Genomic DNA, 27,648 nt, shown 5'->3' with positions numbered 1-27,648 from the left:
ATACCATAGCGCAGTTGTCATTTTTATCTCTATTTCAGAAACCAGAAAAAAAGGTTTTTTTTCAGTATATATAAGGCACAGATGATAAAGGATAAGTGCAGTTTCAGCAATTAGATAGCTTATCTCTGGTTTAATGAAACTCACCTAAGAACAATAAAGTGATGGAAAAAGTTTGGATTGGGAAACTGGCATCACACAGTACGGTTCTGCCTCTTAGTAATGCCTTTGAGAAGGTCATTTTATTCTCCTGGTCTTCTATTTCCATTCAGTTATTCATCTAAGTATCAACTATTCCTCCAATGGCTCCTGTGTGCCAAGAACTGTTTTGAAGAGTTGGTAGAGAACAAAATCCAGGATGTCCTATGGAATTTTCAGTTATCAATGAAGTACAGTTGACCCTTGAAAAATATGAGATTGAACTGTGTAGTTCCACATATAAACCTTAGATGCCTTCACTAGTGTGCCTCCTCTTTCACCTTCTCTACCTTTTCTTCCACCTCTGTCAACCCTGAAAGGGCAAGACCAAGTCCTTCTCCTCCTCCTCCTTCTCAGCTAACTCAATGTGAAGATGATGACGATGAAGTCCTTATGATGATCCCCTTTCACTTAATAAACAGTAAATGTATTTTTTCTTCTTTATAATTTTCTTTTTTTTCTTTTTTTTTTTTTTGAGACGGAGTCTCGCTCTGTCGCCCAGGCTGGAGTGCAGTGGCCGGATCTCAGCTCACTGCACGCTCCACCTCTGGGGTTTACGCCATTCTCCTGCCTCAGCCTCCTGAGTAGCTGGGACTACAGGTGCCGCCACCTCGCCCGGCTAGTTTTTTTTGTAGTTTTTTTAGTAGAGACGGGGTTTCACCGTGTTAGCCAGGATGGTCTCGATCTCCTGACCTCGTGATCCGCCCGTCTCGGCCTCCCAAAGTGCTGGGATTACAGGCTTGAGCCACCGTGCCCGGCCTATAATTTTCTTAATAGCATTTTTTCTCTAGCTTATTTTAAGAATACAGTATATAACACATATACAAAACTATGTTAATTGAGTGTTTATGTGACCACCTAACATGAAGCATTGTTACATGTGTTTCTTATCTACTTTCAGTAGTTTTATTAGGCATGTACTTTTTTGGGTGTTTTTGGAAAATTTGGATGAAAATTCTGGAATTTTATGACATTGTTTTTCTCATATATTGTGAACAATTTATTATTTCCTCGTATGAAACTCCCACACACATTTCAAAGACTTCTTTCATAATTTGGTGAATGAAAAGGGTTAATTTGTTGATTTATTACTTTGAGCATCAGTGAAGTTGAAAATATGTTTAATTATTTTTATTATGAAATAAGTTAGAAACAGAATACGGGTAATAATATAATGAATACCCATGTACCCAATGACAAGCTTAAAGAAAAAATTACAGATACACTTGTAGCCTATAAGATATCCTTCCTGCATGCATTTCTACTTTCTTCTCCCCAGAGATAACCACTAGCTAGAATTTGGTAAATATTATTCCAAGTCTAATTTTTATACTTTTATACATACATATATATCCCTAAAGTATACGAAACCTTGCATATTTTATATCATTGGAGCACTGATATCATGCTATAAGTATCCTCTGCAACTTGTAAAAAGCCCAGTATTACAATTTTTTGCTATTTAGCCATTTTGTTATTTTGCTATGGAGCTCTAGTTTAATAATTTTCACAGATTTATAAAAGTTCATTATATGAATATATTCACTTTAAGTGTTGAAAGATATCATATGGTCTACATTTTCATTATAAGCAAAAAATGATGCACTGAAAATTCTTACATAAATGTCTTTATGGACATTTGAGAATTTCTCCAAGAAACAGCCTTAGAGTGAAAATGTCAGGTCATAGGATAGACACATCAGCTTTCCTAGATTTTGCCATTTGCTCTCCAAGGAGCTTGCTCTGATTTATACTCTTACCAATACCACAAAAAGTATTCTAGTTGCTCCACATCCCAGCCAGTAGTTATTGGTAATCGGATGGTCGTGAAATAGTATCTCATTATGGCTTTAGTTTTTATTTCCTTGATTACTTGTGTAATTGAGCATCTTTGGATAGGTTTATTAAATTTATTGGCTTTTCCTCTGCTACATATTGCCATATATATATATATTTAGGCAAATTCTCATCCTGTTGCCCAGGTTGGAGTGCAGTGGTGCAATCTTGGCTCACTGCAACCTGTACCTCCTGGGTTCAAGCAATTCTTCTGCCTCAACCTCCCAAGTAGCTGTGATTACAGGCATGCACTACCACAACTGGCTAATTTTTGTATTTTTAGTAGACACAGGGTTTCACCATGTTGACCCAGCTGGTCTCGAAGTCCTGGCCTCAAGTGACCCACCCACCTTGGCATCCTAAAGTGCTGGGATTAAGGTATAAGTCACAGTGCCTGGCCATATTTTTAAAACTTATATAAAAACCAGGCTACTTATCTTTTCCTTTATAATTTGTGATAGTTCTTTTTATATATTCTTCTTATTAATTTTTACTTGTTATAAGCTTTCCAAAAACCTTCCAGCCTATGGTCATCTTTTAACTTTGTTGATGGAGTCTTTTGTATAGTGTTAATTTTAATGTCTGTAAATTTAGTAATTTTTTCCTTTATGAACTGTGATTTTATTTTATTTTATTTTTTAGTTTAGAGAAAGGACCTTGCTCTGTCCCTCAGGCTGGAGTGCAGTGTGACAATTGTAGCTCACTGTAACCTGTAACTCCTGGGATCAAGTGATCCCCTTGCCTCAGCTTCCTGGGAAGTTAGGACTACTGGCACACACTACCATACCTGGTTAATTTCTAAATATTTTGTAGAGACAAGGTTTCTCTATATTGCCCAGGATGGTCTTAACTCTTGGCCTCAAGTAAGCTTCCCACCTCGGCCTCCCAAAGTGCTTGGATTACAGGTGTAAGCCACCATGCCTGGCCTGAACAGTAATTTTTTTTTCCCTTTTTAATGTCTGATACTTTTCTATTTTTTCAAGTGTTTTCTTTTCTTTTCTTTTCTTTTCTTTTCTTTTTTTTTTTTTTTTGAGATGGAGTCTCCCTTCTTCTCCCAGGCTGGAGTGCAATGGCGTGATCGGCTCACTGAAACCTCTGCCTCCTGGGTTCAAGCAATTCTCCTGCCTCAGTACCCACAGTGGCTGGGATTACAGGCACATGCCATCATGCCTGGCTAATTTTTGTATTTTTAGTAGAGACGCGAACTCCTAAGCTCAAGAGGTCGTCCCACTTCGGCCTCCCAAAGTGCTGGGATTACAGTCGTGAGCCACTGCACCTGGCCTATTTTCATTTTTTAGGCAAAAATATTCAATCCATGTGGAATTTATTTTTGAATATGGTGTGAGGTAGACATAATCATTTGATGCTTTTTCCACAAGCAGTGGTCTCAGATTCATTTATCAAATTGCCCTTTTTTTTTTCCCACTTGATACATAATGCAACATATCTCATATATCAGGAAAGATGTATTTCTGGGTTTTCTATACTTTCTCATTGGTCATTTTGTACAGCTGTGTCAATAACAGGCCAATTAATTTCTATAGCTTCAAAAAATATAATGCTTTCTATACTGTACATGTTGTGTCCTCCATAAGAACACCAGGGTGAAGAAATGGGTAGAGACTGAAATCCAAATCCTGCTTGATACTCCCAGACATAAGGCTGTGTCTACCTGGAAGGAGGGGCATCTTTTTCTAATTCATAGAAAGACTGCCTGCTGGGTAAACTATGTGCTTTCAGGGCTCCCCACTTTCATCCTAGGGGCACTTTTTCCTTCTTGGGAAATTGATAGAGAAAGCCTACTATATACCCTGAATGGATGTCAATTGGACATCCAAAAGGACAAGACGGCAATTCTCCCATCTTGTCCTTCTTCAAAAGTGTCTAGTCTATACTAGGTCTTTTGATCTTGCTGAAATCTATATAAATCTTGTTGAGAATTTCACTAATCTTGCATTGTTTTTTATTACTTTGTAGAGAATTGATATATTTTTGAATTTTCCCATTAATTAATATGTACTATCCATGTATTCATGCCTTTTTAATGCCTTTTAACATAGTTCAATAATTTATTCATAAAGGTTTTGTAAGTATTTGTTAGATTTATTTTCAAGGTTTCTCTCATTGTCATGATACACACACACACAATTACACTTTATAATTGTGTGCCACTCAGGTTTATGAACATAATTTTTTTTATAATGATGATATTAAAAAATACTTATTGGGCCGGGCGCGGTGGCTCAAGCCTGTAATCCCAGCACTTTGGGAGGCCGAGGCGGGCGGATCACGAGGTCAGGAGATCGAGACCCTCCTGGCTAACACGGTGAAACCCCGTCTCTACTAAAAAATACAAAAAACTAGCCAGGCGAGGTGGCGGGCGCCTGTAGCCCCAGCTACTAGGGAGGCTGAGGCAGGAGAATGGCGTCAACCCGGGAGGCGGAGCTTGCAGTGAGCCGAGATCTGGCCACTGCACTCCAGCTGGGCGACAGAGGGAGACTCCGTCTAAAAAAAAAAACAAAAAACTTATTGGTCATTCAAAGTGAATTTCCTTTTCAAAACCTTAGTTTATTATTATTTTTTCCTGGTCTATCTGTGGCATAATACCCTCCTCCCAGTGATTTGTAAGAACTTTTGAAAGTTAAAGGCAAATTGTGTTTCATCATATGTATTACAACTTTTTTCTTCCAGTTTGCCATTTGACTTCTAGTTTCATTAATGGGTATTTTTTCTTTGACTGCAGAGAATTTAAATTTGATGGAGTCACATACACCAACCTTATGTGATTTCTTTCTTGTTTTTATGTTTTCTTATTCAAGATTATATAACTATTAATTTATATTTTATTTTTGAAGTTATTTTTATTTAACTTTTTAATCTATCTGGAGTTTGTTTTGATGTTTGCTGTAATTAGAAATGCCAGTGTTATTTTCTTCTTTTCAGGAAGTTAGCCAATTGTTCCAGCACCATTTTATTCTCCACTGAGCACTGCTTCCATCATAAATTTGTGCCTGTAATCTTCATTTTCAGTCTTGTTAACTACCTGAAGAGTTGATAAATCTTGGAATTTTAGTCAGCCAATTAAACATTTTTGAAACCTAAGAGAATACTTCACCTTAACACTGTAGTAGTTCATGGGAGAATGCTCCCAACAGATAATTCATATTTTCATACTGCCTACTCACAGTCTGGCCAATATAGAATAGATGATAAATAGGCAATAGATGGATGAATGAATTGTGGAAATTGGAGACATTTTTTTTTTTTTTTTTTTTGAGACGGAGTTTCGCTCTGTCGCCCAGGCTGGGGTGCAGTGGCCGGATCTCAGCTCACTGCAAGCTCCGCCTTCCGGGTTTACGCCATTCTCCTGCCTCAGCCTCCCGAGTAGCTGGGACTACAGGCGCCCGCCACCTCGCCCGGCTAGTTTTCTGTATTTTTTAGTAGAGACGGGGTTTCACCGTGTTAGCCAGGATGGTCTGGATCTCCTGACCTCGTGATCTGCCCGTCTCGGCCTCCCAAAGTGCTGGGATTACAGGCTTGAGCCACCGCGCCCGGCCTTGGAGACATATTTTAATTTAGATTTATTTTTCTTTGGAAGGGAGGTAGGTTTTAATTTCTTGCAAGGTTGTAATTCAGTAGAATAGGAAGGGAGAAACTAATGCAGAGGAACAGAAGGAATGCATGAGATCGAGAATGCCTAGAAATATTTGAGACATTGATTAAGTCATCAGAAATGGAAACAAGTGTAGAAACAACTTAGAAAAGAATACACTGTAGGTCTGATAAATATTGTTAAGATTAGGATTTTTTTTGTTAAATTATGGAAAATGTTATATAGAAAGAATAGTAGAACAGACCACACGAACCCATCTCTTACTATCTTCAACAATTACCAGTTCAAAAGTTGTTATTGTTATCTCTGCCTCCACACATTTCATCTTTTCCTCCACCACTGGATGACTTTGAAACAAATCCTAACCCTGCTACCATTTCAACTGTAAATATTTCAGCATGTCTCTGTAAAAACGGAAGACTCTACAACAACAAGACATAGATCTAATATCCAGGTTGAGTAGGAATTTGCTATCTTACTAATCTGATGAATAAACAAAGTCTAGAGCATTTTTATTAAAGTGGTAGAGCATGAAGAACCATCTACTGGGTATTAGGAGATTTGCCTGAGTTGAAGTCCTGGCTCTCAACTTCCCACCTGTGTGACTCCAGCAAAGCTCTTCACTTCTCAACTCCAAATCTCAATTTCCTCATTAGTGAAAGAAGGATACATAGTAGTAGTTTTATCCATTTCAGACTTGTCATCAGGATTGAAGTAACAGATGTGAAAACAAATCTAAAATTGTGAAGTAGTAACTTCCAGTCCAATCCTCTTCTTTGTAAATAACCTTGAGCACAGACACATCAACTGAAGGATAGATCATCTTTGCCTAGCCTTGTTTACAATGTTCTTGCTAGGTTTCTCTTCCTAAAAACACATTACTTAGGTACTTAACAGAACAAACAATCAAAAAACGAAACCAAAAAACTTTGGGGTTATAGACACCCATACTCATAAGTAATTCTGAATGCCAAGATAAGAGTATTTCGGTTTGCTTCTCTCACCTTTTCACCTTTCATGTCATGTACCCTGTCCTTTGTCTTAGTTCTAATAGCTCTGAGAGCTGATTACTCTTCCGGTGTCCCACGTATCAGGATCCTGCCTAGTGCAACTCAATTCCAAAAGTTAATTTACTGGCCTTTTGGTGACCAGAGCTTCAGATAACTCACAGGGAAACAATGTTTATTTCCTCTCCCACTAACAGTCACAACAATAATAAAAAAGACAGTAGCGGGGCAAGTTTTGATGGCTAACCTCTCTCTCCATCCTTTAAGGGGAGAACTCTATAAAGAGAATGTTTTCCTAAAGGGGCCATCTGGGCGGTGTCCTCTTTGTCCCAGCGCCCTGATTTCTATTCTTAGATCTGGAGATAGGCGGCTTTCATTTTTCCTGCTGCCAGTTCCCAGACTTTCCCTGGGGCCGCAGGATCCCCGGCTGGCGGGTCGCGGAGGGTGGCTGGTCGGGCTGCGCACTGCGCGCCTCCGCTGCGGGGCTCCGGGCCTTGGGACTTGGCCTAGTCCGCTGAGTCAGTTTCTTCCTGCGCGACTCCCCGCCGCGCCGCCGCTGGGGTGGAATGTGGTCCCAGGAGGCGGCGCCCGCCCAGGGTCCGGTCTAGGCGTGCGTGGGGGCCACGGGCACGGTCATCCCGGCCAGGCCCGGCTCCAGCAGCCCCACGGCCGCCGCCGGAGTTCTGCGCGGCCCGTCGCCTCTGCGGAGCCTCTGGCAGGCCCCTGAGCTCGTTTTTTGGGGCCTGGCTGGGGGAGGAGGAAGCCGAGCAGGAGAGCTCTGGAGAGGGAGGGCAACGCGGGGCGGGGAGCCGCCGCCTTCCTCATAAACAGGCGGGCGTGGGCGCCGACGGGGCCTCCGGGGAGCGCTGGCTGCGGGCGGTGAGCTGAGCTAGCTCCCGAGGAGCTGTGGCCGGCGCCCCTGCCGGTTCCCTGACAGCGGACGTTAGTGCTGGGAGGCGGCGGGTTGGAAGCAGGGGCCACCATGGCTAGTGGCAGTTGTCAGGGGTGCGAGGAGGACGAGGAAACTCTGAAGAAGTTGATAGTCAGGCTGAACAATGTCCAGGAAGGTAAACAGATAGAAACGCTGGTCCAAATCCTGGAGGATCTGCTGGTGTTCACGTACTCCGAGCACGGTAATCACTTGCGAAGAAACTGTGCTTTTATTTTTGCAAACTTTCGCCCCCTCCTCACATTTGCAAACTTTGTCCTCCTCCGCTGACGCTGCTCAAACCCGGACTCTTAAAGAGCCCTAAACTCCCATATCCTTTCCTTAGGGCGGAAAGGAGCTGAGAGTTCCAGGAAGGTGTTCACCTTTTTGACTTTTCTCCCCTTTTCAGACTTAAAAGGAAAGGGGGTGCTGTGGATTGTGACTTTGCTTCTTTTCCCCACCCACTTGTTTTCCAGCCTCCAAGTTATTTCAAGGCAAAAATATCCATGTGCCTCTGTTGATCGTCTTGGACTCGTATATGAGAGTCGCGAGTGTGCAGCAGGTAAAGGCATTGTTTTCACTTCAACTCATTCGCCCTTCTGTTTGGAAGGAGACGTTTTACTGGCAGTGTTATATAGCCGGGAGCTCTTGGTTATTTTCGAAATTTGGCTTGAGGAACCTCCGACTGTGATTTTCAGATGGGGACATTGTTAAATTTTTTGACATTGTAAAAAGGGATGAAGGGCCCCAGTATGTGTTCCCTGAGTGTCTTTAAGAAGTAACTTTATAAAACCAACAGTATGGGTGGTGGTAGAAGGGGGATAAAAATGGGTTCGGGTTTAGTCCCGTTATTGGCAAGATGAATTAATTACTGTTTAGACCTGATTATTCCAGGAATCTTCCCAATTTAGAGCATGTCCTAGATGAGAGGATTATGAGTAGTTTGGAAAAGGGGAATAACTAATAGTGATAAAATGCCACTTTGTCACTGGCAAACTCTTGTAGAGTTCAGCATTTCTTAAAATTAAAAGACAGATTTCTAGCCTTTAGTTGTAGTATACCTTGTGGTATCTAAAGAAAGTCATGTCTTTTGAGACCCTCATAATTTACAACTGTTGTCATATAAAATGCATGTAAAACTGAAACTTTTACAATCTGTACCATAGGAAACCCAGACATTTGCTAAATACCTTGGATATATTTTTTTTAAGGGGGGGCTTTAAAATGGTAATTAAGAATGATTTACAGTCAAAACAAAATTATAGGCCAAGGTGATAACTTCCTTTGGAGTACTTAGAGATTTGGGGAACTGAAATCAGTTTTGTCATCTGCATGTTAACTCATGCAAAGAAAGAGAACTGTACTTTGAACTCCATGGAGGTGCAGTCAGAAAGCCAATGTTTCTTAATACTTGAGAGGCTTGACAGACGTAAGGCATCTCAATCTTTAAATTGGTGTGGGTCTATCTTTATGCTTATCTCTGTATCTAGCTGTATCTAGTCTGGATGAACCATCTAGCTTCTTTCATATGAGGACATTTATATCTGAAAGAAATATTTTAATTTGTTTTCAACTGTAAAATATTTTCCATCTGACTGTTATAGATTTTCACGCCGCTATCAAATCAAACCAAGAAAAGATGGAGGCATAATAAAGATGCTGTTCTTTTAAGACTCAAAGTCGGAATTTTGCCTGTGGAATATGAGTCACTCTTTGGGCAATGGCCTATTGTGCTTCCTGCTCTGCACCCACGTCATCCCTTCTTGCCTCTGCTTTGGTGTTCAGAAGTGCCTGATTCTGGTCACCTTCATTCCCTAGACTCTGTACTTCATAGAGTCACTCCTGCTTGATACCGCTCAGGACAGTCAGACCCTAGGTAGGCTTTGGTCTGCAAGGTCTAGATAAGGGAGTGCTAGACTTGAGAACCCAAGGGACTCTGGAACATACCACCTAATTCTTAATTTTAGAAATTGCTCAAGCCTGAGCATGCTTGTCTGGAGTAGTTATGAGTGTGTCACTCAGTATTTCTGCCCAGAGGACACTGGAGTCAAAGTATGCTGGAAAATAAGGAAGAGTCTTTTTATAAGTAATTAATTACTTTTTTGGATGTATCATAGTTGTATATATTTTTAGGGTACATATGATATTTGATACATGTATACAATGTGTAATGTTCAAATCAGGGTAACTGATTGAACCTTGAACATTTTTCTTTGTGTTGGCAACATTACAATTCCTTTCTTCTAGCTATTTTGAAATGTGCAATAAATTCATACTTTTCCTTCTGTACTATTAAATACGAACTTAATTGCTTCTATCTAATTATATTTTTGTACCCATTAACCACCTTCTCTTTATCCTTCCCCATCTTTTCATTCCCAGTCTCTGGTAACCACCATTCTACTCTCTCCCTCCATAAGATCCACCTTTTGGCTCCTAGATATAAGTGAGAATATGCAATATTTTATTTCTGTGCCTGGCTTATTGAATTTAACGTAATGACCTCCATTCCCACCCATGCTGTTGCAAATAACAGGATTTCATTTTTTATGACTGAATAATATTCCATTGTGTATGTATGCCACATTTTCTTTTATTTTTAGTTAAGTAATTAATTTAGAGACAGGGTCTCACTCTGGCCCAGGCTGGAGAAGAGTGGTGTGATCAAATCTCACTGCAGGCCTGAAATCTTGGGCTCAAGTAGACTTCTTTCCTCAGCTTCCCAGGTAGCTAGTAGTATAAGCGTGTGCCACCATGCTCAGCCAATTTTTTTTTTTTTTTTTTTTACTTTTTGTAGAGATGGAGTCTTGCTGTGTTGCCCAGGTTAGTTTCAAACTCCTGACCTCAAGCAATCCTCCTGCCTTCGCATCCATATTTTCTTTATTAATCTGTTGATAGACATATAAGGTGATTCTGTATCTTAACTATTGTGAACAGTGCTGCAATAAACGTGGGAGTTGAGACATGTGTTTGATATACTGATGTTCTTTCTTTTGGATATATGCCCAGCAATGAGATTGCTGGATCATATGAAAGTTCTATTTTTAGTTTTTTAAGGGACCTCCATATTGTTTTTCATAATGGCTGTACTACTTTATATTCCCATCAACAGTGTACCACCATTCCCCTTTTTCTACATCCTCACCGGCATTTGTTATTTTTTGTCTGTTTGATAATATAGCCATTCTGTCTGTGGTGAGATAATATCTCATTGTGGTTTTGATTTGCCTTTCCCTAAAGATTAGTGATACTTAAGATTTTGTGTGTGTGTGTGTGTGTGTGTGTATCTGTTAGCCATTTGTCTGCCTTCTTTTGATAAATGTCTATTTGGATCTTTTGTCCATTTAAAAATAGGATTTTTTTTTCCACTAATTGAGATTTTTGAGTTCCTTATGTATTCTGGTTGTTAATCTTTTGTTGAGTAGATATTTTGCAAATATTTTCTCCCGTTCTTTATGTTGTCTCTTCACTTTGTTGATTATTTTCTTTGTTGTGCAGAAGCTTTTAGCTTGATATAGTCCCATTTGTCTATTTTTGTTGTTGTTGCCTGTGCTTTTGAGGTCCGACCCCAAAAATCATTGCACAGACCAATGTCCTGTAGCGTTTCTTCTAGTAGTTGCACAGTTTCAGGTCTGAGATGTAAGTCTTTAATCCATTTTGAGTTGATTTGTGTATATGGTGAAAGCTGTCCATCTAGTTTCCTTCTCTGGCATAGCTAATATCCAGTTTTCCCAGCACTATTTATTAAAGAGACTGTCCTTTCTCCATTGTAGGTCTTTGGCACCTTTGGAAATAGGTTGCCTATAAATGCATGGATTTTTATCTAGGTTCTCTATTCTGTTCTGTTGATCTGTGTGAGGAATAGTCTTTTGATTTGGTAATTTAATGCAATAGAATTATTAATTTCAGCACCATATGTGTATAAGTCTATAAAGGGCATTGCATATTACATGATTTGATTCTTACTGAAATCTCACTGCCCTCTCAGAAATCTTACCGGATGGTTTACTTTCATATCTCATAGCTCAGTGAGGGTAAGCTACTAACTGAGGATCAAAAAGCTTGTGACAAACCTAAGACCCAAGTCTTCTCACACCTTCAAAATCTCTTTCCATCATACAATCTACTAGCTGCTGAATTCACAAGCTTTTTGTGCAAGCTCGTAAAAAGCAAAATGGTTTGGTTTTTGCTTTGGCCATGCTAGGTACAATGACATCAATTTAAATTATCATTGGTCTTACCAAGGGGATGTAGAAAGGGGTCTCCTACTGACATTTTAATACTCACTTGAAAGTAGTATTTTTCCTTCAGATTGCTTTATATAATTAGTATAATTACTGTAAGTATCTTTTAATGTTTTATGTGTTGAGTTAGCTAGAAGTGCCAAATTAAAACTCTTAATGATGAATTTAAGGTATTAAGGTAAATTACTCCTTCATTTAATTTAATTGTAATTCTTAATTACTATTTAAAATAAAGATTGACGTTTGTTTCTAGATGCCATTTAACATGATATTCCGCGCTGTCAGTTTTATTTTCGAAGTTTATTTCATATTTTATTAATGCTTCTTCATAAATGACAGTCTTTAGAAAATTGGTAGTTAAGCTGCTTTATATTTTTCTTTTCCCGCCCATCATTTCACTGTGCTCCTAAATTTTACATCTCTTTATTCTCACGGTTTCAACCTTTGAAGAAGGGGAGCAAAATAAATGAAAGTGGCTAAAAATTTTTCTTTAACCCCTAGACTCTTTCCTGTTGTGCCTTAATTACATGCTTGAGTTTTTAGAATAATTATAATAAAGTAAAACTACCAATTTAATTGTATTGTAACTGTGCAGGATGGGAGCCTTCTCTCTCTGAAAGATAAGCTTTTAATTGAATAGATTAATGGATCAATTGTTACCTCTGCTTTGCTGCCAGAGATTCTGTTTAATCACAGAAGTTCCTTGTAGTACTGGAGAGCTCAGTTGCCTGCATCTTTTTGCAAAGCACTTACTTATACTGTTGCTTCACCAACCAAAACAAAACAGGTTTTTTCCTTGAGTCAGCTTTGTAGGTATAGGGATGAGTTTGGCATCCAATGTGATTTTTTTCACCACCAGAAGCTGTTCAGAATGTTATTTTCTTAAATACTTCAGAAAAAAGTCTTGATGTATTTTATGAAAGCACAAAAATAGTTGGTTTCTATGACAGCTGGATTGTCAATGTCTGTTCAGCTTACGTGGAGGAGGATATCCTACTTAAGTAGTATAGGTAGAAATAGCTGTCAGAAATTGCTGCCTTTGAAAGCAATTTGAAATTATGTAAAAGGAAGTAATGACGAAATAAAGCAATTTCTGTTTAATCTGGAAAAGATCCAAAAGTAATATTGTAAAGAGATCTTGAGTAATCATTTTTATCTTCCTAAAATAGCCCTTGTTTACTCCTGTAAACAGGTAAGAAACTTGTGCCATTATTCCTTATTGGATGCATATAGATTTCTCACCTTGTCATTCAACTCCTTGCAATGTTCAACTTTACTTATGCATCCAGCCTTATCCCAAAATACCCTCTTTCCTGTAGCGACTTCCTTATTATGTGGCAGCCTACTCTCCTCACCACTCAACAGTTCTTATACAATCTGGCTCAAGCTCTACCTCTTCATATTATATTCTCTGAGTAATTTCAACTCACACTGAATCTTACTTTCAGTATTTCTATTGTATTGGTATTTATTACACATCACACTTAGGTACTTTTCCATAAGTCTCTAGCGGGTGGTGTGTGTGTGTGTATGTATGTGTGTGTGTGTGTATATATATATATATGTATATATATATATAAATGCTCTTTCTCTTTTTTTTTTGACCATGTCAAGTATAGATCTATAGTATAATAGAATTGGAGATCCTTTATATTTAGAGAGGAGTCTACAGTAGGAGGAGTAGGTTAATTTTAATCTGTGGTTTGAAATCAGGACTTTCAATTTTGTTTTCAGAGGTAAAGAGCAACTTAGGCAAGTTGGCATCTTGTAAACAGACTGAGTGAAGATATACTTAAAATGCATCCATAATTTCATATTTTATTTCAAAATGTGAAAGAGCCTACTAGGGGTGTCTGTATCTCTAGACCTTATCAATTCATTCTAGAGAAATCTAGAGGGAGCCATTGAGGAGTTCTACCTCCTGTCTATGTTATAGAGCCCTTTCTCTTTTTCTCCTATCAGATGTAGAGCCAGTTGCTAAAAATGCCACGTTTCTTGCCTCTATTATTCTAGCTTCATTAATTGGGGAGCAGCCATTCTGATAACTTATATTTTGCTACTAAAATTTTCAACTTGCCCTAATCCTTCATTTTAAGCCACTTCATTTTTTCCTATAATTAAAAATTTAAATATGTGGAGGAAATTCTGTCAGGTAGCTATCACTTAAAACTTACTAAGGACCAGGTGCGGAGGCTCACGCCTGTAATCCCAGCACTTTGAGAGGCCATGTCAGGAGGCTTGAGCCAAGGAGCTTGAGACCAGCCTGGGCAATATAGAGAGACACCTGTCTTCACAAAAATGTTTTAAAAATTAGCTGAGTGTGGTGGCACATACCTGTAGTGCCAGCTACTTGGGAGGCTGAAGTGGGTGGATCACCTGAGGCCATGAGTTCTAGGCTGCAGTGATCTGTGATTGCGCCATTGCACTACAGCCTGGGTGACAGAGTGAGACCCTATCTCAAAAACAAAATCAAAACCAAAAAAAAAAAACAAGAAAAGAAACGTACTAAGGATCCAGTATAGCCATTCCTGCACATAATAATCTTGGTACAACCTCTGAAAGTATTTTTTGTAGTTTATTTTATTTTGCCTTATTTAGACAATAGGCATGTCTATGTTCTTCATGATTTAGAAATTATATATATTATATATGTGTGTGTGTGTATATATATATATAAATGCTCTTTCTCTTTTTTTTTTGACCATGTCAAGTATAGATCTATAGTATAATAGAATTGGAGATCCTTTATATTTAGAGAGGAGTCTACAGTAGGAGGAGTAGGTTAATTTTAATCTGTGGTTTGAAATCAGGACTTTCAATTTTGTTTTCAGAGGTAAAGAGCAACTTAGGCAAGTTGGCATCTTGTAAACAGACTGAGTGAAGATATACTTAAAATGCATCCATAATTTCATATTTTATTTCAAAATGTGAAAGAGCCTACTAGGGGTGTCTGTATCTCTAGACCTTATCAATTCATTCTAGAGAAATCTAGAGGGAGCCATTGAGGAGTTCTACCTCCTGTCTATGTTATAGAGCCCTTTCTCTTTTTCTCCTATCAGATGTAGAGCCAGTTGCTAAAAATGCCACGTTTCTTGCCTCTATTATTCTAGCTTCATTAATTGGGGAGCAGCCATTCTGATAACTTATATTTTGCTACTAAAATTTTCAACTTGCCCTAATCCTTCATTTTAAGCCACTTCATTTTTTCCTATAATAAAAATTTAAATATGTGGAGGAAATTCTGTCAGGTAGCTATCACTTAAAACTTACTAAGGACCAGGTGCGGAGGCTCACGCCTGTAATCCCAGCACTTTGAGAGGCCATGTCAGGAGGCTTGAGCCAAGGAGCTTGAGACCAGCCTGGGCAATATAGAGAGACACCTGTCTTCACAAAAATGTTTTAAAAATTAACTGAGTGTGGTGGCACATACCTGTAGTGCCAGCTACTTGGGAGGCTGAAGTGGGTGGATCACCTGAGGCCATGAGTTCTAGGCTGCAGTGATCTGTGATTGCGCCATTGCACTACAGCCTGGGTGACAGAGTGAGACCCTATCTCAAAAACAAAATCAAAACCAAAAAAAAAAAAACAAGAAAAGAAACGTACTAAGGATCCAGTATAGCCATTCCTGCACATAATAATCTTGGTACAACCTCTGAAAGTATTTTTTGTAGTTTATTTTATTTTGCCTTATTTAGACAATAGGCATGTCTATGTTCTTCATGATTTAGAAATTATATATATTTATATATGTGTGTGTGTGTGTGTGTATGTATATATTTTTTTTGGAAATGGAGTCTTGCTCTGTCATCCAGGGTAGAGTGCAGTGGCGCAATCTTGGCTCACTGCAACCTCTGCCTCCTGGGTTCAAGCGATTCTCCTGCCTCAGCCTCCCAAGTAGCTGAGGTTACAGACGCTCACCACCATGCCTGGCTAATTTTTGTGTTTTTAGTAGAGACAGGATTTCACCCTCTTGGCCATGCTGGTCTCGAACTACTGACCTCGTGATCCACCCGCCTCCGCCTCCCAAAGTGCTAGGATTACAGGCGTGAGCCACTGTGCCCAGCTGAAATGTTATATTTTTTGTATGTCTTTCTGATCTGATTTTTGGAGAAAGGTGTATCCTAAGGATATGGCTTGCTTTTGTTTCTCGGTAAACATTTTAGGGTATCATTTTGTTTTATAACAATTATTTACAAGCGAGATAAGCATATATTCCACTAAGATTGAAGAGATTCATGTTTGACTCAGTATGTTCTATTAACATTCTTTAAAACATATAAATATATGTCTTTCTTGTTTTCAGGTGGGTTGGTCACTTCTGTGCAAATTAATAGAAATCTGTCCAGGTACAATGCAAAGCTTAATGGGACCCCAGGATGTTGGAAATGATTGGGAAGTCCTTGGTGTTCACCAGTAAGTATAATAGATATGTAAAAACAAACTGCCTTGAGTATTTATCTATACACATGAAAACCTTCCCTTGATACAATGAATTTGCAATCCAAGGCTACTCTTGTGAAATTCTTTGAAATACAGATATTTTTCCTTGAGTCAATGATTTACATTTATAGAGAGCTTTAAACTCAGAAGTTTGATTTAGAAAGCAAACATTTAAGGTAATATATCAGGCGTTATTTTAATAATATAATCATATAATTATAAAACTGGTTAAGTTGTAGATTTTTGTTGAGTACTTTTGAATTCAAACCATGAAGAGATTTTGCCCTTTAATAATAGAACTGATACAAACCACTAGTTCTTAAAAAAATGGGAACTGAGAAAAGTTAGTTCTGTAAGTAGTAATTTGAAAGTTGATGTTCTGTCTTTAAATAGTACATTTATATATATTCATATATATACACAGTGAATTTAAACTACGGCTTTCAAAAAGAGTAAGAAAGAGGAAATACCTTTCAGCACATCTGCAGCCAAATCTTGATGGCAATTTTACCAGCTATGTTTTTGCAGTTTGCAGCATAATGACTTCTTAAATGAGACTACTTCCTTAGCCACAATTAATTAAGAAAACCTTTTCTGAAGAAGAATGTGTTTCCAGGAAAATACATTGTTTCTTGACAGTTAAAAAATATCTTCTCAGCTACTCGAGAGGCTGAGGCAGGAGAATCACTTGAACCTGGGAGGCGGAGGTTGCAGTGAGCCGAGATTGCAGCACTGCTCTCCAGCCTGGGTGACAGAGTGAGACTCTGTCTCAAAAACAAACAAACAAACAAACAAACAAACAAACAAACCTTCTGTCATTAACTTTAAATCTTTTTTATACCTAATGTGACTTTTCTTTACCACAGAAAAGGAAGTTGTGAATATTTTTGGCTTACAGTGGTATACAGTTTATGAAAATTTAATTTATGAAAAATTTTTAGGTGTTTATATTGGTGATCAGCATCAAGTAGTGCTACAAATTTAGACAAATTAGAGCTATGTGTTTGTCCATAAGTGAACATATCTGTGCTTATACATTTTCCCCTCTTTGACAAATGTGTTGCTCTTCTTGTTTTCAGTACATAAAGGGTGTGTTTGGAAAGAGCATATTTACAATTAATTGGAGTTCTCATCTTCAATCTAATCTTTGTAATTCTGTGTTTCAGTTCTAAAGTATACAGCTTTTGATGAGGAATTACTCAGAATATACCAGTAATTAGCAATTGTAACTTTAAGCGTCCCTTGGTTTGGTTGAGAATTTCCAAGATGTCCAAAGATGAGCCAGTCTATAACCTCAGGGAGTGTTTGGGAAACTCATCTAGTCATATTCCTGTTCAAACTAGCTGTTCAAATTAAATTACATAAATATTTATATAGGAAATTTGTACACTCACTCACTTACTCATTCTCTCACTTTGTTCATCCAGTCATTCATCTTCCATTCATCAAATGTTTTTTAAGTCCCTCCTCTAGGCCAGAAACAATGCAGTTGTGAAGAAGATAGACACACTGCTCTCTCCAGTGGAGTGTATTAGATCACTCCCAGCAAAAATTGATTGCAAAATAGATTTCTGTTTTTTCAAGGCCTTTTCTCTCCAAAGACTTACCAGTTCTGAAGAAAAATTTCTTCCGTGGTGATAAAGTCAGGAATAGTGGGAATGGTACAGGGAGAGGTAGGGGCAGGGTGATTAGGAGGAAGACTGGCAGAGAATTGAAGACTGGCTTCATTCAGTTCCTCCAACTGCCAAATGGAGATTATGCAATGTTTCTTGAATACATACAAAGCTCTAGATGTGGTCAGCTCAGTCTTTTCCCAACAATTCACCAAACAATGCTGTGCAGGAATAGACTAGAGATTATATTTTGGGATTAATAATACAGGGATTAAAATATCATGAATTTGAACTAAACATTATTGATATGTTAAGTTCACTTTTTTTTTTTTTTGAGACAGAGTCTTGCTCTGTTGCCAGGCTGGAGTGCAGTGGCCTGAATCTCGGCTTACTGTAACCTCTGCCTCCCAGGTTCAAGTGATTCTCCTGCCTCAGTCTCCCGAGTAGCTGGGACTACAGGAGTGCACCACCACACCCAGCTAATTTTTGTGTTTTTAGTAGAGACAGGGCTTCATCATGTTGGCCAGGATGGTCTCGATCTATTGACCTCATGATCCCCCCACCTTGGCCTCCCAAAGTGCTGAGATTACAGGTGTGAGCCAGCGCTACCGGCCCACTTTTTAATATATTATTAATTTCTCTTTTAAAAACAGTAGCAATCAATAATTTAAATATTGAAATGAATTCTTAATTTATATATACAAACTAACATCTTTATTATATCTGTATTTTAATATATCAACATGTCTAAGATAATTTATAAATTTATATCACATGTAAAAATAGGTTTGCTCTTGATGTATATAAGACTTCATGATATTTTGAACATGGAGTTGGGTGAAAATAGTGAATCCGAATTTTTGAATTTGAATATTTATTGGAAAATAAGTAGCGCTTTTACCTTGTTAAATGAGACACATAATAGTTCCCTGTTGATTTTTTGTTTGTTTTTTTAACTTTATTAAAGTAGAGTTGACAATTAGAAATTGTTTATATTTAAGGTATACAGTTGATGATTTGATATATGTGTACACTGTGAAATATTACCACAATCAAGCTAAATAGCATTCCCTGTTAGTTTTTATAAGCCTGGTTCAGGTTTGTAGAAAGAAACAAACACACATGGCCAGGCACGGTGGCTCATACCTGTAATCCCAGACTTTGGGAGGCCGAGAAGGAGGATCACTTGAGCCCAGAGGTTTAGACCAGCCTAGGCAACATAGCGAACTCTGTCTCTCCAAAAAAGAGTGAAAAAATTAGCCTGGTGTGGTGGTGTGTACCTGTATCCCTAGCAACTCAGGAGGCTGAGGCAGGAGTATTGCTTACTTGAGCCCAGGAGTTTGAGGTTTCAGTGAGCTGTGATTGCACCATTGCATTCCAGCCTGGGTGACACAGCAAGACCCTGTCTCTAAAAGCAGACAACAGACAACAAAAACACATGAGCTTCGCTATAGGGAATTAAATACAATGAGAGTAATAAAAAATAGGTGAGCAAAAAAATCTAAATAAGCAAATTTCTGAGTATGATATTTCATTCTTATCTTGATTTCTGTTTTTAACTCCAGATTGATTCTTAAAATGCTAACAGTTCATAATGCCAGTGTAAACTTGTCAATGATTGGACTGAAGACCTTAGATCTCCTCCTAACTTCAGGTAATACATGTATATGGTTTTCGTGTTGATTCAGTTTAAAAAAAAATGATGCCATTAACTTACTTTTTTTTTTTTAAAGATCAGGATTAGGGTAGCTTGATTTAAATGTCCTAAAATTGCATCTTTTTTTAGGCCTAGTGATGGGACAGCCACAATGTAATCTAAATATCAGTTATTTCCAAAATTCTTTCTGTTTCCATCTTTTCTCCTTGTCTCTTTTCTCTATACTTTGCCTCTCAACAAATCTCATTCAATACCTTGGTTTTAAACATTACCTTATATATTATCCCCAAATCTCTGTTTGTAGCCTGATGTTTGCTCCCAAAATCTGCACCCATATCTCATATTCTCCCTAGGTTAGTGGTCATTCATGCCCTTGCATTATTACTTCTCTCTCCATATATATCTTTCATATATTTTCTATAATATATGTTCTGGAGTATGCCATAATAGTTACATTTTGAAAATACATAGCATTGCTTCTTGAGTATTTGCTAGATGCTAGGCTTCACAAGTAAAATGCTTCACATGCTTTTAAACACCTAAACCTGAAAACACCCCTCGTGATAGGGATTTTATCTCAGTTTTCTAAGTGAGAAACACTGAAATGCAGAGAAGTTGCTTCGGCCACAAAGTGGTAGAAACAGGGTCTGATTCTCCATGTCAGGTTCCTTCCCTGAGAAAACTTTGGCCTGGAAAATAACGGACCTGAAAACAAAAAAATCGTGAAATGATGCAACAGTTGTGGGCATTGCTGTGCTGGACACTGGCTATTATATAAGGTTCTTAGAAGAAAGGCTGCTCACAGGGAGCTAATCTTGTAGGGCTGGGAGGAGTTTCCTTCCATGTAGGGGAGGGCTTTTTAAGTTGAGAGAAGTATGGGTACAGAGGCCTGGGAGAATAGCATAAGAGAGGCTGGACATGTGATTGGGAAGGTTTGAAATGTCCTCATCAGTCCCCATCAGTCCTGCTAAGAGATGAAGACCTTGCTGGAGAAAGAGAAAGATGAGAGTATGAGGGAAAAACAAGAAAGTACTCAGCATTTCACCACCGCTTTTTATGACCATATTCTATGGAATGCACTAATAGTCTTAACCATGATTTAATTTAACCTCATCCTTGGGAGGTGTTTTTTTTTTTTTTTTGAGGGGTATTCATTCTTCATTTGGCAATGGACAGGAAGATGAGGGTTTATTAATCTGAAAAATCTCTCAACACTGGAATATATTAAAGTTAGCCTCATACAGTACTACCATTCCTATTCCAGTATTATTATTTTTATTGACAGAATAGATGCTGTTTGTGTTATGTTTTGGATTATGATAGGAGATGTTTGGTATAGTAAAAGGCAAGAGTATGACAAGCAGTTAGTCCAAGTACAAAGAGGTAACAAAGAAAATGTTTAGTGAGGAGCAGAGTTTAGCATATTTGGAGTGAAGACAATCTGCAGAAGGATAAGGGGCTGATGAGATACATGTACTATAGTCAGTTGTGTGAAGGGTCTTGTTTTTTTATACTAAGGAGTATGAGACGATCTTAGAAGATTCCAGCAAGGGATTTGCAAGACCACAATTGTGTTTTAGAAATATAATGCAGGCAATAAACTAGTTGGTTAGAAACTGGGGCCTGTAGAGCAATTAAGCAACTGTTTTTGCATTCTAGATGAGAATGCAAAACACAATAGGAACGAAGGTGCCTTGTTCAAAAGGCATTTTGTTCAGAAAGAATCTTCAAGATGTGTAGGAGATATACTTAAAGGAGTTGGTAACGAATTGATTTGTTGTTTGGATAGAGAATGAGAAGAGAAAGGACGATGGAAAAAGAAGATGACTCAGGAGTTTCTCATGGGTAGCTATTGGATTATGGTATCATTGATGAAGACAGGGAACAGGAGTAGACCAGGTTTGGGGTACCTGTGGAATATTCAGATATTGTCTAAGAGGCGTAAGCATGTATTTCAGGTGTTTGGGGCAAGTTATCTAGGGTAGAAGTACTGATTGGGACTCATGAAATTGTAATAAAGTGAACTGGGAATTTATCTCATTTATAAAGATCTAGAGCTTGATAAGTCTAACATCTAGGGCAGTTAAGTCGTTTGTCAATAAACAAACAAAATCGTGAGTCTACAAACCATTCACAGTCTTCATGTAAAAATTAACACATTAAATGTTAAAGCAGATCTTTACTCAGAGCATATTATTCTCTTCAAAATAGGTAAAATCACCTTACTGATATTGGATGAAGAAAGTGATATTTTCATGTTAATTTTTGATGCCATGCACTCATTTCCAGCCAATGATGAAGTCCAGAAACTTGGATGCAAAGCTTTACATGTGCTGTTTGAGAGAGGTATTTTAAAATGTCAAATTCCTTAAAGTATATATAAGAAAAAAAGGCTTATACTGGGAAAAGTAGAACACAGTTATAAGAAGAAGGTTTCTAAAATCCTGCTATTAAGAAGGGGGAGTTGTCTGTCAAGGGTGAGGAATGGTGTTAATTCAGCAGTATTGCTTGTTTTGGTGGAGTGAATTTCATTCATGGGTTATAAATCATGCCACTGGTGTAGACTTTCTTCAGTTGCATAACAAGGCGTAAGATTTGCTTTGAAAACTGGATGTGTGGGTGTTACGAAAGAAGAAATACAACTGAAGCCAAGCATCGGTTACATCGGGATTATGATGTTGAGTCATCACCAGAAATCTTAGAAATTGATAAAGGCTCTGCATAAAGAGCCAGGAGGTTTACAAAGTGTCTCTCAGGAAAAAGACTAATATGCATTTCATAGCCTGGCCCTGAGATTGGTAACTGAGATTGTCATGTAATTTTAGAGTTGGTTGGAGTCCTTGTTTAGTCTTTCCATTGACCTGAGGAGGAAATGGGTCACAGCAGTGAAGTGAGCATCCTGCCTGAGGGCACAGAGCTTGTGACAGTACAGTTCAATTAGCAATTATTTTGAGAGCCCTTTTTGTATCATTATGGGAGCCAACCATGCTAGGGGTTTAGATAAGAATGATTTATGCGGGCCCTGTGTCAGTTATCAGTTTACCAGTCTAATTTCTCGCAGTTCCCAGAATGGGATAGATCACCTAATAACTGAGACAGTTCCATGATATTCTTCACTTGTTAGAAAAACTTAACTGATTTCGCATTATATTATAGGGACGCTGGCATAAAATTAAAAAAAAGTTAATGTTGATCACTTAGAGTGCCGTGTTTTCTAACATATTTCTGGCACCATTTTCAAGCTAGATAAACTAGAATTTTATACATGTTTTTGAGGTTGTTGCCCAATAACAGTGACTCCAAATGGAACTTACTGACTTGATCAAATGACTTTAATTGTGAAAATTAATGATCTATATTTTTGCTGTCTGATGGAAAATCACTAAGACAGAGTATTTCAAAGTCTGATTACTTGCCATTTGCTCAAGTTGACAACTCTTGAACTGAAACATTTAGCCGAGCTGCCCTTCTGCAGCCTACCATTAATGCCTCCCTTTTAAATACTGCAATATGTCCAATTCCAGTTGGCCATCTTTATTAGTCACTGTCAGTTTTCTCTAGAATTTCCCAAATGAAACTGTAAATAATTTTGTTTTTCTGAGAATGACTTGCTGACTATCACTTTTACATTTCAAAACATTGAGTACCGAACATAGACTGAAACAAAATTATTTTAATCTCCGTAGCTTGCTTTCCCATTATAACATTCTTAGGAAGGTCTGTTTTCACAGAAATACATTTTTTATTTAAGGAGATTACATTTTTTTATACAACTATCATGAATGTTGTAATTTTTGAATAATTAAACTTTTATATCATCTTTAGGCTTACTCAGTATTTTGTCTTTCATTTTTTAGTCTCAGAGGAGCAACTGACTGAATTTGTTGAGAACAAAGATTATATGATATTGTTAAGTGCGTTAACAAATTTTAAAGATGAAGAGGAAATTGTACTTCATGTGCTGCATTGTTTACATTCCCTAGCGATTCCTTGTAAGTAGCATTTATATGTGATTTCTTTTTCGTATCTGAAAAATCACAGCCGGGCGCGGTGGCTCAAGCCTGTAATCCCAGCACTTTGGGAGGCTGAGACGGGCGGATCACGAGGTCAGGAGATCGAGACCATCCTGGCTAACACGGTGAAACCCCGTCTCTACTAAAAATACAAAAAACTAGCAGGGCGAGGTGGCGGGCGCCTGTAGTCCCAGCTACTCCGGAGGCTGAGGCAGGAGAATGGCGTAAACCCGGGAGGCGGAGCTTGCAGTGAGCTGAGATCTGGCCACTGCACTCCAGCCCGGGTGACAGAGCAAGACTCCGTCTCAAAAAAAAAAAAAGAAAAATCACAATATATCTCTTTCTGAGTATATTTTAACAATATTTTTATTATTTAGAAACTTGTGGATGCTAAACCCATTCATTCATTTATCCATTTAATTAATTTACATTAATTGACACTATACTGAAGTTGGCTCTGTGCTTGGTGCTGGAGAAACAATAGTGGAAAATACAAATGTGTTCCTTACCTTTTCAGAGTTTGTAGTACAGTGGGGGACACAGATAAGTACAGAGGTGATTACAATGGCAGAAGTGATGGCAGAAGTACCCAGAGTTAGGAGAACAAATAGGAAGTGAGGCAATGTCTCTTAGCAAAGATTGAATAAGTAGAGCTTCCTGTGCACAGAGATGTGAGCTGAAGTGAGAGTGCAGGCAAAGTGGCCCAGGCAGTGGGAATGGTTAGTGTAAAGATGCTGTAGCGAGAGAGAGCAGACTGCCTTCAAGAAGACAAAAGTAGCTCAGTAAAGTGTGGGGTTATGAGTGTGCATGCGTGCAAGTGTGTGTGCCACTGTGCATGCGCATCCCCAGATACCCTGTCCGTTTGTGTTTTCATTGACAGAGGCAAGGGAGAGCTTGATAAGAGGCAGTGGATGAGGCCAGAGACATGGAGTGGACAGCATGAAGGGCCTAAAAAGCTGCATGAAGGAGTTCGAATTTTATTGTGATTCTTGATTAGCATTTTAATGATGCTTTGAAATTTAGCCACCTTTTTCACCAAAAAATATTAATCAGAAGAAATTAGTTTGATGTGTATGTTACCAATGATTGCTAATAAGCTAAAATAATGGCTCATATTCTGTTTTGTTTTGTAAATGCCCATTAACACTTTGTATTTCATGTTATGTTTCTACAGGATATACATATGCATTTATCTAGTGATATTTTCATGCTCACATATGTGAAGTTTTGAGGATTCAACGAGTTAAAAATGTAGAGTAATACCTGGCGTGTAATAAGTGTTCTAAAATCACTGACAGGATTATTACACAATATGTATTTTATATGTATGTTGTATACTATATGTAATTGCATTTATGGTTTCAGATATGGTGTATCAGTCTGAAGGTGTGAGCCTTCAGTGTAGGCAGAGTAAAAACCCAATGCCCTTGTGAAAGAATGCCTTTTTTTGGTGATGTTTATAAAATCACAACATTTTCTTATCCACAGGAAATTAAACAATAGAAAGTGGGTGGGGCTGAACAATAATAGAGAAAGGCCATGCTTTTACATTTCTCTGAGTCATCATTGCCAACAAACTGAATATATTTTTCATTAAACTTTTCCTTGGCTATATTTACTCATTTATTTATTTATTTTGGGCTGGCAGTTTTTGGAATCCATTGTTTTCCACCCACATCTGACATAACTCCAGTAAAAATGTGTTGATTCATAATACAAAAGTCAAAGAAAGTGGCAGCTAAAAATTAAGAATCAAGAGTTTTTAAAGCACTGATTCTAATTGAAAAACATTTGCTTGGCCGGGCGCGGTGGCTCAAGCCTGTAATCCCAGCACTTTGGGAGGCCGAGACGGGCGGATCACGAGGTCAGGAGATCGAGACCATCCTGGCTAACACGGTGAAACCCCGTCTCTACTAAAAATACAAAAAAAAAAAACTAGCCGGGCAAGGTGGCGGGCGCCTGTAGTCCCAGCTACTGTGGAGGCTGAGGCAGGAGAATGGCTTAAACCCGGGAGGCGGAGCTTGCAGTGAGCTGAGATCTGGCCACTGCACTCCAGTCCAGGCGACAGAGCGAGACTCCGCCTCAAAAAAAAAAAAAAAAAAAAAAAGAAAAACATTTGCTTTTCAGTCTTTAAGTCTATTGTTCTGAATCAAAGCAGGTAACTCATTTAACAGACCATTTCCATAAGTTATTAACTTTTTTCTATGTTTAAGCATTATAAGACACTTTTTGTGAAAACAATTGATTAGTTTTGGCTGTGCCAAAAGAGATACTAAAATGTTTTGCAAATAGCCCTTAAAAAAAAAAAAAAAAGAACAGATAACATTTGATGCAGAAATAGACATATTTTCTCCACGTAGGTTCACACTTCACTCCTTTTATTAATTAATTGCTTTTTCTGGTAGAGTCTTTGCTTCCTTTCTGTTTCACCTGTGTTTGTCCCTTAGACTTAATATTTTAATATTGTGCCTCCCCTTTTTCCTTCTCCCGTCTTTTCTTCCACCTATTTTGGAGCCTTGAGGAAGCTTTATTTTGCTGCCTTGTACACTGGTTGCTCTCCTGGAATGGAGGAGGAAACAGGTCATAACTGATTTTAACTCTTCTGTCTGGTGACATATTCTTGATTTTCTTTCTTTTGGTTGGGGAAAAAAAAATGCAAAAGTCATTATCCAGTGAGGTTGAGCCTTGTTAAGAAAGAGACCCGCCAATTTAGTTTTTGAAAACTTAGACCAATACATTTCTAGACTTTCATTTTCAGTACTTTTCATTTCATTTTCAGTACTAAAAGTACTCTGAATTTTTCCTTTTTTTTTGATCTTAAGGGTTTAAGCCAAGAAACAGGAAAGAAGTAAATTTTCCTTAATGCTAAAGATGAGTCCTACATTCCATTATGTTATCAATGAACAGCATAGAATTTTTTACAGCTGCTTAACAGAACATGATGTTTAAATTTGGAAATACAGTCATTATGCTGCCATCTATTTACAATCTATATAAGACGTCTTTGTATGCATATTTGAAAGGGGAAAATGGTTGCCTTATTGATAATTATGATCTCTTTAAATTCAGGCAATAATGTGGAAGTCCTCATGAGTGGCAATGTCAGGTGTTATAATATTGTGGTGGAAGCTATGAAAGCATTCCCTATCAGTGAAAAAATTCAAGAAGTGAGTTGCTGTTTGCTCCATAGGCTTACATTAGGTGAGTTTCTTAGTGAATATATCATCACAATCTATATGATATACATATATATAATATATATATGTTGCATAATGATGGATAAGTAGCATATTATCATACTTTGAATGAAAATATTATAAAGTCCCGGAAAAAAATAAATTAAAAAAAAGAAAATACTGTAAATTAAAAATACCAAACTGTTTTGCTATGCTTAGATGGACTTTTAAAAGGAGTGTCAAAAATAGGTGTGTAGAATGTGAAAGAAGTATTATCTTAATCTTATTTTTATAGAGATAGTTCTATAGATGAGTTTTTTATTGTTGAGGCTATATTTAAAATATAATTATGTAAGAATTGATATATACAAAAAATATGCATAACATATACAATGTAAAGCATAATGCAAAGAACTCACCATCCAACTTAAATATTGTATATTCCCAATGGGGAAGCTACCCTGGGCTGTTTCTTGCCCTTGCTTTCTCTATAGAGGTTAACACTATCCAGAATTTTATGTTTACAAATCTTTTGCTTTATAAATATGATTTACTACATTTTCATGTTTCTTTAAGTAAAATTGTTAACACTTGCCTGCTTTTGCTTCATCACAATGTAATTATATTATATGTTGTCTTCTGCAATTTTCAAATATCAATGCTATGATTATAAGAATCAGAAATATTTTTGCATGTGGTTGCTAGTAGTAGTCTATTATTTGGAAATACCACAATTTATTTTTCCATTTTTCTATCAATGGACATTTGGATTCTTTCTTGTTTTATGCTACTACTATCTGTGTTGTTAGGAAAATATAAATAAGGGTTAATATTTTAAAAAGTATTTACTTGCCATTGGTAAGTCCTTCTTTGTGAAATACACAATCTGTCATTTATCACTATTTTTCATAGGATAGTCTTTTAAA

At 37.7% G+C, this 27,648-nt stretch overlaps 1 protein-coding gene and 1 long non-coding RNA gene across 2 annotated transcripts in view; one reads left to right on the top strand and one right to left on the bottom strand.

The window, feature by feature from the left end:
• LOC117090284 overlaps positions 1 to 7,507 on the bottom strand; it is a 39,591-nt gene extending 32,084 nt beyond the window's left edge. Inside the window, exons 1-2 of the long non-coding RNA XR_004439961.1 lie at positions 6,242 to 7,507; positions 145 to 398 (exon numbers count right to left, since the gene is read on the bottom strand). This is a non-coding gene — a long non-coding RNA (uncharacterized LOC117090284). The remainder of the gene's footprint in view (positions 1 to 144; positions 399 to 6,241) is intronic.
• LRRK2 (leucine rich repeat kinase 2) overlaps positions 7,501 to 27,648 on the top strand; it is a 160,294-nt gene continuing 140,146 nt past the window's right edge. The window contains exons 1-7 of the mRNA XM_033222425.1: positions 7,501 to 7,784; positions 8,056 to 8,141; positions 16,127 to 16,236; positions 19,442 to 19,530; positions 21,745 to 21,879; positions 23,391 to 23,525; positions 26,616 to 26,747. Coding sequence (XP_033078316.1) covers positions 7,634 to 7,784; positions 8,056 to 8,141; positions 16,127 to 16,236; positions 19,442 to 19,530; positions 21,745 to 21,879; positions 23,391 to 23,525; positions 26,616 to 26,747 — 838 coding nt within the window. The 5' untranslated portion in view covers positions 7,501 to 7,633. The remainder of the gene's footprint in view (positions 7,785 to 8,055; positions 8,142 to 16,126; positions 16,237 to 19,441; positions 19,531 to 21,744; positions 21,880 to 23,390; positions 23,526 to 26,615; positions 26,748 to 27,648) is intronic.

The sequence above is a fragment of the Trachypithecus francoisi genome, unplaced genomic scaffold (assembly GCF_009764315.1).
Source record: "Trachypithecus francoisi isolate TF-2019V2 unplaced genomic scaffold, Tfra_2.0 Lachesis_group11, whole genome shotgun sequence".
NCBI lineage: Eukaryota > Metazoa > Chordata > Mammalia > Primates > Cercopithecidae > Trachypithecus > Trachypithecus francoisi.
The sequence above is the reverse complement of the archived record's forward strand: the minus strand, read 5'-3'. Positions and strand labels throughout refer to the sequence as shown.